We start from the raw sequence: 11,074 nt of genomic DNA, 5'->3' as shown, positions 1-11,074 counted from the left end.
ACCAACACATCCTGGGGTTGTTGTCCATTGAAGCTCAGTCTCTAAGCTGTTTCTAGCCAGACAATACAACCATGTGATTCTACAAATATTGCTAATAAAAAGGGTGAACCTTTGAAACAGAATTCTCAATGTAAGTGTGTTTGCCCTATCATGCATGCTTTACAAATTAACTGTTTGCTTGCTTATTAAAGACCCACCTGATACTAGTTTCAAGGCACTTTTACTGTTCAATAAACTGAGTAGACAGGCTTCAACTTTACAGCTTCATGCAATGGCCTCTCTGGGGCTTCATTCACGGACACCCCTGACACAAGCCTTGCCTCACCAGCTTTCCTTAGTCTCAGAAGAATATTCTATAAACCCTGTCTTCTGTCCTTGACTCTAAGCCAGAATCACATGGCCAAACTTGCCAAATTCTGCTTCTTTTGGGGACAGAAACATAAACCCCCTCATTGAATTAAATCTCCCCCAGCTTTCTGCTTTCCATGATTTCTTTCACTGCCTAAGCTTGGCTTTCCGGGAAATTGCTCTATAGATCAAACTGGACTCAATCTCAGAGATCTGCCAGCCCCTGCTTTCGCAGTGCTGGGATTTAAGGCATGTACAACCACACCTGGCTCTAAGCTTTCTTTAATTCCTCTGACAAGTCAGAAATTTAGGTGGTAAGATCTTGCCCTGAGGTCACTACTCTTTTTATTCCATTTTTTAATCGGTTCATCTCCTTGAACACAGGACTTAACTCCATTACAATTCCTGTTGTTCTTCATATTAGTCTACACTGTGTATTTTGTCTCGTTCAGGTTGCTCCTTTTCATTATATATCTTTATTAGAGTTACCATTAAAAAGCACATGGCAGAGTCTATATAATGCTGTTTTTGAGATTACCTCTGTCAATGGATTTAATAAAAAAATATCACTTCAGCCTCAGGCAAACTTTTTGGGACAATGGCAAAAACCAGCCACATTCTTTATCAAAATTTCACAAGAACAATCTGTAGATAACATACTAAAATTCTTCTCTGAATTCCCTTGAACCAGCCACCCTTGCAGTTCAAATCCACAGAAATCTGCGATCTACAAGTTAGACTTAAGGTCACACACACACACACACACACACACACACACACACACACACACACACAACCTTTATGTATATCTTCAACAGCACATCTGCTTTCTTCTTTTCTTTATGGCATGCATTCTACTCTGATGTCTCCCCATTGGCCTTTGAACATTGAATACTGAGAAACCTCACTCTATCCTCATTGAGGGACATAATTCATGTCACCATGACATCTTTTCTATTCTTTATATCTTATAGTATTTAATAGAATTTAGGACTTGTGGAAGGGAAAGCAATTTGCCAAGTAAAATATTGTGATATCTTATCCAATTAATGTATCTAATAAAAACTTTCTGATTAGTCACTGTAGAACACAGAGCTTCATGAGGTACAAAGTCTTGTAGACCACAATAGATAGTCTAAAAACCAATAATCTCAGAGATGTTTGGGTAGAAATAAACCTGTTTTATAGTTTTATATGTTCTATTCTGTGAAGAGTTGCCATGACCAATACATCTCATATAAAGGGAAGCCATTGGGTGGTTGCTTACATTTTCAGAGGTTTAGCCCATCATTTTCCTGATAGAAAGCTTGGGGGCAAGAAGACATGGGATTGATATCTTACATCATGATCCAGAGAGAGAGAGAGAGAGAGAGAGAGAGAGAGAGAGAGAGAGAGAGAGAGAGAGAGAGAGAGAGCTGAATAAAAGAAGGAAAAAAGAGGAGAGGAACAATTAGGACTAGTGATGTTTCAAAGGTATCACTCTCATGACCTGTCTCCTCATGCCATTCTCCACCTCTTGATTTCTATCACCTCATGATAATGTCATTTGTTATGAATCATAAATGGCTTTACCTAGTGTTTGCGTTAGAAATGTCATGGTGCTCTCACTTCTCAATGACTGGATATAACAGGTGAGTACCAAGCCTTTCTTACACAACCCTTTTAGAAGACAATTTTTAGGGAAACCATACAAATATTAAATAAATGCTTTAAAGGATGACACCTAGCTCTCAAGTTTTTTAGTTTATTTTTTAATTTAAATTAAAAACAATCTTATTTTACATACTAATCGCAGTTTCCTCTCACTCTCAAACTCTCATTCCCACCAACAACCCCTCTTTCTTTTCCCCATTCACTCCTCCCATCAAAGTCTGTCACATCATTTTGGGCAGGGTCTAGTCCCTCCCCCATGTATCGAGGTTGAAAGAGTATCCCTCCATAGTGAATGGGTTCCCAAGTCCATTTGTGCACTATGGATAAATACTGGTTCCACTGCCAGATGTCCCATAAACTGTGCTGGTCTTCCAACTAATGCCCACACTCAGGGGGCCTGATTCAGACTTATCCTGGTTCCCCATCTGTCAGACTGATGTCTATGCCCTCCTACTTGTTCAGGTCAGCTGTTTCTTTGGGTTTCCCCTGCATGGTCTTGACCCCTTTGCTCATCACTCCTCACTCTACAACTGGATTCCAGGAGTTCAGCTAAGTGTTTAGTGGTGGATCTCTGCTTCTGCCTCCATCAGCTATAGGGTGAAGGCTCTAGGATGGCATTTAAGGTACTCATCAACCTCATTTTAGAGTAAGGGCATTTAGGGTAGCCTCTCCACTATTGCTCTAGATTTTTATTTGGGGTCTTCCTTGTGGATCCCTGCACATTTCCTTAGTGCTGGATTTTTCTTTAAACTTATAATGACTCCCTGTATTAAGGTATCTATTTTCTTGACCTCTTTCTCTATTTTTCCCTCACTTCTATCTTCCTGATCCCTCATGTTCTCCTCTGCCACTTCTCTTTCTCCTACCTCCTCCTCTCTCCCCTGTGCTCCCAGTTTGCTCAGGAAATCTTGTCCCTTTCCCCTTCTGCTGGTGTTGATATATGTTTCTCTTAGGGTCCTCCTTGCTTTCTAGCTTATGTGGGGTTGTGAATTGTAGGCTGGTTATCCTTTGCTCTATGTCTATTATCCAATTATAAGTGTAGCTCTCAATTTTGATTGGGAAACAAAGAGATGGGAACTAGTATCCAAAATAAATTCTAAAAGAAATGGATAATAACCACTCTCCCTGTTGATAACATGTCAATGTGAACTTTGAGAATTTTCTTCATAGAATTAAAGTTCTCTGTCGGGTATCTGAAACATCTGGATCATTCATTCACTGTATAAGCAGCAATGAAGTGCAGTTTGGATTTTCCCAAGTTCTTTCGTTGCCCTTATAGAAAATTTCCATAGTTCCTCTGGTGATCATTGAACATGGCCATGAACACAGAACAGACAGAGCACGACCTTTTCTAATGTTAATATTTCTATCTGTGCATTTGGGGAGTTCAGTTCGATTGTGTGTTTATGGGAACACATGCAGGGGACAGTGATAGAAACTGAAACACCGAAGAAGGGAAAGAATCAATGTTAAGGAATAGGAAATTAAGTTGTTAACTTCACATAAATGATAACATGTTAATGGAGTTCTATGCAATGGGAGACAGAAGTGTGTGTACATACATACATTTGAGATGGTGTCTAGCTGTGTTCCTGTGTAGTATATAGTGTTTATCATGGGTTGTTGCAAATTCCTGTTCCTCTTGCCTCAGCCTCCCAAAGGCTTGGATTGTAGGCCCTGATCAGCAAGCTGAGCAGAGGTGTGACACTTGAAACCACAGTATGTGGCAAGTTAAGAATAATAATGGCCTTAGGGAAATATCTTTGGAAAAGTGATAGGAATGCCAGCCAAAATGTTTCTTATGACATGTCTCACCATCAGTAGCCATCCTGCCATTAAAACTCAATGGAACTGGAAGTGATTGTAACTTATAGCCCTGTCTGTATACTACATAGTGTGGAATTCCAGATAAATTTTTGAATGTGTGTATAAAGTAAAACATACTCTAAGAGAGCTTGGAGCTAACACTACTTCCAGTTGTTCCCTCTAGGAGGAGATACAAATGTAGGCTTCTTCAGGGGGACTCTAGAGAGGAGTAGAGGGGTTGTGGTGGGAACTGGTTTAGCTGGAGAGTCTCCCTGCATCTGTCTGCAAATCAAGGGTCACAATCACATGCAAGGTTGGAGGGGTCCTCACAGGGCTCCACTGGCAAGTTATTTAGCCTGATATTGACACAAGCAGAAGCAGGCCTGTCCTCCATTCATCAGGGTATCTACCAGGGCATCTTGACTTGTCCAGTAGAAATGGGCCTAGGTCAGAATTCACCCTCATCACCATCAGCATTCAGGCTGAAGATGTGACAGATTGTTACTGTGAATATTTTTGTAGTGTCCTCTTCAGAGTTTCAGCATACAACACAAACTCCATTTAGAGCTCAGCCTGTGAGACAGCATCTGTGGCAGCAGCTTTTCTCTCTCTACATAGCCCAGTTATATACTCTCCTCTCTTCCCAAGGATCAGTGGGGTGATATATTATTCACAATTAAAGCTTCAAGTGGAAAATCTGAAAAGCAAATCAGCAAAGCCACAAGCTCTTACCACTACCTCAGGTGAATGGGATGATCCTGACTCCACCAAACCTCAGACTCTAACTTCTCAATGTGGCTGGAGTATCCTGAGACTTCATTGTCTTCCTATTCTCTGTGTGGCTGGAGAATCAATGCCTCATATTGAGCCTTCTTTCTTTAGTCTGGCTGGAGAATCAACGCCAGCTCTAAGATCTTGCTTCTGTCCTATATACCTCCCTAAAGCTGGGATTAAGGGCATGTGACTCCCAGTTCCTGGAATCAAAGGAATGAGTTGTTTCTCTTTAGGACTGTATCAATCTTGTGTAGATCTGGGTGAATTTGGACTCCCAGAGATCTCTCTATCTCTTAATCCTGAGTCTTATAATTAAAACTGTGTACCAACACCTTCTAGCTTCTGGCTGTAGGGATTAAAGGTGTGTATCACCACCACCCCATCTCCTTATCTCTATAGCTTGTGACTGACTTTGGTGTTTTAATCCTCAAGCAAGCTTTAGGAGATACCCTTTAAGTCAATATTAATACATTGTTTTAACCCTTGTTTTGCCTATCTTCATAGTATGTTTTTTTTTTTAACACTGATTTGATCTAAAGTATTCTCATTTTCATGGCTATATCCATTAGCAGAACAAGTAGTTTGGAAAGAATTCAAGAATGTTCATTTCATATTAGACATCATATCAAACTATTGTGTAGCTTGTTTCTCAGTTCAAGCTCTTTCAAGATCTGAATTAATATGTAGGTCATGATTTGAAACATGGCCCTCTTCATTTCAAAACCATCATCAGAGTGTGTCCCTCACATCAAGTCCTGGTTATATTATGAGTTCTGCATTTCTCTGAGTAGACATGTGTGTTCTAAAGGCTCCTGTGATTATCCACTTGAAGCTCCATTCAGATTATCTCTCTCTCATTATAGCTGCAAAATCTGCTTAGAGAAGGAACTTAATGAGTGTCTCAGAAGGGCACACTCAATTACTTTGTATTTTGTGGGTCCTAGGTCTAAATCTCGAGATGTGAGTATATATCCTGGAAGAGGTGTAGAAATGAGGAAAGTAAAAAAAGACCTTGGAGGAGGGAGAAATTCTGGAAAGAGAGCTAGTAGGACTTAGGCAAAGTGAATGATGTGAAGGGAAGCAGTGACAGGAGGGGAATCTAACTGATATGGATACAGGGAAGGTAATAATGAGGGAGTGGGAAGGATATAGAACAAAGAACACTATCACTGTTTGAAAACACTGTAATGAGGTACATAATTATATATTTACAGTGCATACACCATATACACAAGTGTTTGTATATACATATATATGAATTTTCAATGGAGTTACATAACATGCTACCACTAAGAGCCACAAACTAACAAAAATTCCAGTGTCAAACATGGGAGACTTCCTTTTGAGCTATTTATGAGATAAGTCCCAGAGATTCCCACATCAATGTATGCTAATGCAGTCGTCCTTGGTTACACCCCAGAATTTGAAGGAAAGTAGGACTCTATTTCTTTTTTACTTTTTTATTTTAGAAGCACTCTTATTTACATATCAATTCCCCAATTCCCTTGCTCTCCCATCTTCCCATGCTCCCCACTGACCCCCACCTCACCCCCTACCCGCTCCCCAGGGATAGTGAGACCATCCATGGTGAACCATCAAATTCCATCACATCATTTGGGGGAGGGCCCAGGCCCTCCTCACATATCTGGTCTGCAGTCGTATCGCTCCATGGAGAATGAGATCCCAAAGTTCATTTGTGTTCTAGGGATAAACACTGGACCACTGTTAAAGGTCCCATAGATTGCCCTGGCCTTCTAGCTGGCACCAACATTCAAAGTGCTTGGTTCAGTCCAATTTTGATTCCCCAGATTTATGACCAGTTTCTCAGTGCTCTCACTAGGTCATGTCCAATGTTTCTGTAGGTTTCTCCAGCACCATATTTAGCCTTATGAGGCCTCTGTGCATGTGTGTACTCTGGCTATGTGAGAGTAGTATGCTTCAATGATGGGAAGACTCTATTTCTATTTTGTTCACTGGAATTTGAAGAATCTGTCAGGATCTATCTTGGAAGACTCCTCCATGAGAACTAGATCACCCACTACTGTATGGTTCTATATAAGTTGCCCAGTGAGGAAAATATTCAATATATCTTCCTGAAACTAAAGCCCATGAATCACAGCAATGACTAAGAAGGATATCCTCAGTGGTGAATTAGTAGCTATTTTGTTTTCAGAGTGAACAAAAGTGGCCTCTTTGGTTTTAAAATTTGCTCAGTGTGAGCGTATTCATGCCTGCTACTTTTAAGTAAGGCTAGTATTTGGGCTTGGAGTTTTCACAGACTGTAGAAGAGAACTCATAGTCATGATTTTCCTCATCCAATGTAACTACTAACTTTATTCTAAATAATTATGCCTGTACCCTCAAATAACTGATACTCTCACTCCTCATCAAAGAATATTCTCTTTTAAATAGGAAGTATTACAGAGATATATAACTGTTCAAAATGCAGATCATAAGTGACCTTGACAAAAACAGCCTCAATTTGTCAAGCTACAATTCTCAACTAATGAATCTACAACACAACATTTGAGTTTCTAATACATTTTTAAGACCACAGTTTTCAGCCTAAATAAATCCATATAGGAACAATACTAAGAAAACTCAGTAGTGGTGTGTGTGTGTGTGTGTGTGTGTGTGTGTGTGTGTGTGTGTGCGCAAATATTAATTAAAGAAGAGATCACTAATAGAAGGAAGTTGGGGGCATAGAGGAGGAGTTGAAACAGAAAGGCATGGGGTGAAAATGATATAAATGTACTACTTATGCATCAATTTCTGAAAAAAATTAAATATGTCATTTTATCAATATTTGATTACTTTTATTTTCATTTATTAACTTGTTTATTTGTCCAATCTTCCAGCTTAAGACCAGTGATAGTTGTTATCAGTTCTTACACCTCCCATGCAAGCACCTTTGTTACATATACCCAAGGAGCTGCAATACTCCAATACTCCTTCAGTGACTATCATTAGTTTCTAACAACATTGCATTGATACCTACCTGACCCAGGATCAGAGAAACTCCCACTCAGAGGACTTTTATGCACATTAACTCATCCTATCTCCTAAGAGAATACTCTGAGCTCCTGCTGAACCACTCTTCCACTTTCCCTTTAAAAGAAATAAAATCAGCCATCCAAGATAATGAGAGGTATCAACAAAATAAATGAGTCTATGAATATTTTTGCACATCTGAGATTATGTCATAGTGAATGATCATTTCCTAGATATAACTGTAGAATAAAATAATGTGATGAAATAAGGAATATTCAAAATAACATGCACCTCTCAAGACTCGGGATTAATTTAGTCCTTTTTTCCACCAGAGAAACAGACATTCTTTCTATCAAAATATGCTCATGCCTGACTGGGGACCCTGATCTCTTGCTGAATTACTGAGCTGAAGCAGGCCTGCAGCTGTGCACAGACCCTGGGGATTTGCATATGCGCAGAGCACAGCCCACTGCTCTCAGCACTTCTTCATAAGATGGTCACAATCTGTGCTATAGCCAGTGTGACTAGGCCACAGCATGATCATGGGGTTCCCCACTCAGATCTTGCTATTCCTGTTGCTCTGGTACCCAGGTAAGGAAGCACATCAATGGTCATTTGTTTAGTCCAATATGATTAGCCCTGACTGAATTTATCAGGCAATTTATCTTACTACATGCTTACTTTTGTGATTTTAATTGCAGGTGGCAGATGTGACATCAAAATGACACAAACTCCATCCTCCCTGTCTGGATCTTTGGGAGACAGAGCCACCCTCATTTGCAAGGCTAGTAAGGACATTTCTAATGCATTATCATGGTACCAGCAGAAACCAGAGCAAGTTCCTAAGCTCCTGATCTGTGATGCAAACATCTTGGAACATGGAGTCCCATCGAGGTTCAGTGGCAGTGTGTTTTCTCTTGAAATCAGCAACCTGGAGGCTGAAGATGCTGGCACATATTTCTGTCAGCAAGGTTATGATACTTCTCCAACAGTGATACATGTCATGTCATAAACCATCCAGAGAAGAAGAATTGTGAGGCTGGTTTGCCTCCCCTGCTCCTCCTTGTGTCTGCATCAGCTGAGAGTCATTGTCAGGCACTGTGTGGCATTGAAGGTCACTGGAGGGGGAGGGTTAGCAAAGCAAATCTCATGAGTTCCCAACTTTTAGTATTTTCAGCATCAGCAGCACAAAAACAATTACAATCCCAAATTCCATAAATACATAGGTTAAAATACTTAGTGGTCTGAGTGGTATATTCATTTGAGATCATGAAACAAAGCATAAGACAGCATAAATACAAGAAGCTAGGATTTGGGATCTATTCTGTATCCATTAACTTGCTTACATAGAGTTGTGTCCATTTGTAAAGAAGTTCATTTACCAAAGAACTTGTGGACTGGGTAAACATGTGCCCCTGATACTTGGCCTTGTAGCACAAGTTTGGAGTATCTGGGCCCCCATCTGTCTTTAGTAGCATGATGGTGATACATACTATAGCTCTTACATATGTCCTTGTGTCTGTCTAAATTTGTTGCTGGATATCGTACTGCTTTTCTGACTCTTAGATCTTATGTGAGGGCTCATAAATGAGCATTTCTCTGAGAAAAGATACATAGACCAGAATTCACCAGCACCAGTAATATAACTGTCATTTTATTGGAAAGATAAAGTAACTTAGTGCTCTGCCTTCTGTAAGATTTTAAACATCGATGCATTTGTATAATAAGAAAAAGAATATTTTTTCTTTAAATTTCTATGTATGTCATGACATTCCTCCTCTTTAGATTGTGATTTAATGAGGAATCTGAATTTGTTGCTTTTTATATTTATTTTTATATTTATATTTATTTTATATTTATTTTACATATCAATCCCAGGTCCCACTCACTCCCAACTACCTGTTCCCCCCACTTCCTCCCCAACCTAACTCCATCCATTCTTCAGACAGAGTATGCCTCCAATGAGGAATCATAAAATCTCTCACATCCACTTAGGCAGAACCAAGGCCTTCCCCTCTGTATCTAGGCTGAACAAGGTATCCCACCACAGGAAATGGGCTCCAAAATCCAGTTCATGTACTAGGGATAAACACCCGTTCCAATGATAGTAACCACATAAGGTGCCCAAGCTCCCCAATTTTCACCCACATTTAGAGGGCCAACTGCAGTCTTATGCAGGTTCTCCAGATTTCAGTCTGGAATCAATGAGCTCCCTTTTGCCCTTGTCACCCAGCACTCAGGAGGCAGAGGCAGACATATCTTTGTGAGTTCAAAACCAGCATGGTCTTTGGAGAAAGTTCCAAAACAGCCATGATTACACAAAGAAACTGTATCTTGAGAAATAGTTTAAGAAATAAAGGTTAGAGAGTCATCTGACACAAGCCACCTTTGTGTCTGACCAAGTTTGTTGGCCAGTTCTGAACACAGATCACCCAGAGGCAGCCCGGTCTCTATCCTCCAGGCCAGGTAGGCCAGGAGCTGTTTCCAGTTCCTGTTCATTAGTGCTTCTCAGAGTCATTTTACACAAATGACCTGCGTGCCAGATGGAGTTCGGTTTGGGAGATTTCACCAAACCACTCTCGGCACTGAACAGGAACACCAGACAGAAACTTAACAAACAAACAGAAGAACTAATAGAAGTTATGGTGCAATTGGACATAAAAGATATCTATAAAACATTGCACACAAATATAAAACAATTTACATTCTTCTCAGTGCCACATGGATCCTTCTCTAAAATCGACCACATACTTGGCAACATAGCAAACCTTAACAAATACAAAAATTTGAAATAACCCCGTGTATCTTATCTGATCACAATGATTTAAAATTAGAATTCAACAACAATACAAACTACAGAATACCTATAAATTAATGGAAATTAAGTAACACCCATTTGCACAATTCATGGGTCTAGGAAGAAATAAAAAAAGAAATTATAGACTTCCTAGAATTCAATGAGAATGCAGACACAACATATCCAAACCTATGGGATACTTTGAAAGCAGTGTTAGGAGGAAAGTTCATATCACACTTGAAGAAACAGCAGAATAATAAAACTAGAGAATTAACAGCACAACTGAAAGCTTTAGAAAACAAAGAAGCCAATACAGCCGGAGGAGCAGATGCCAGGAAATAATCAAATTGAGGGCTGAAGTCAATAAAATGGAAACTAGGAGAACAATACAAAGAATCAATATAACAAAAAGTTGGTTCTCCGAGAAAATCAACAAGAGAGACAAACCTTTATCCAAACTTACCAAACAAGAAAGAGAGAACATCCAAATTAATAAAATCAGGAATGAAAAGGGGGACATAGCAAAGGACAGAGAGGAAATCCAGAGAATCATCAGGTTATACTTTGAAAACCTAGATTCCTCAAAATTTGAAAATCTAAAGGAAATGAACAATTTTCTGGACAGATTTCACTTCCCAAAATTAATTCAAGGACAGATAAGCAACTTAAATAGACCAATAAACTCTAATGAAATTGAAGCAGTCC

General features: G+C 39.6%; 1 gene segment (V, D, J or C); it reads left to right on the top strand.

The window, feature by feature from the left end:
• Positions 1-8,108: 8,108 nt before the first annotated feature.
• Positions 8,109-8,584, top strand: LOC113837066. The segment is given in 2 exon segments: positions 8,109-8,163; positions 8,274-8,584. Coding segments are annotated over 2 exon segments (366 nt in total).
• Positions 8,585-11,074: the final 2,490 nt, after the last annotated feature.

Source organism: Cricetulus griseus, chromosome 8, assembly GCF_003668045.3.
Source record: "Cricetulus griseus strain 17A/GY chromosome 8, alternate assembly CriGri-PICRH-1.0, whole genome shotgun sequence".
In the NCBI taxonomy this organism is placed as follows: domain Eukaryota; kingdom Metazoa; phylum Chordata; class Mammalia; order Rodentia; family Cricetidae; genus Cricetulus; species Cricetulus griseus.
Note: the sequence above shows the minus strand (reverse complement) of the source record. Positions and strands in the feature narration are given on the sequence as shown.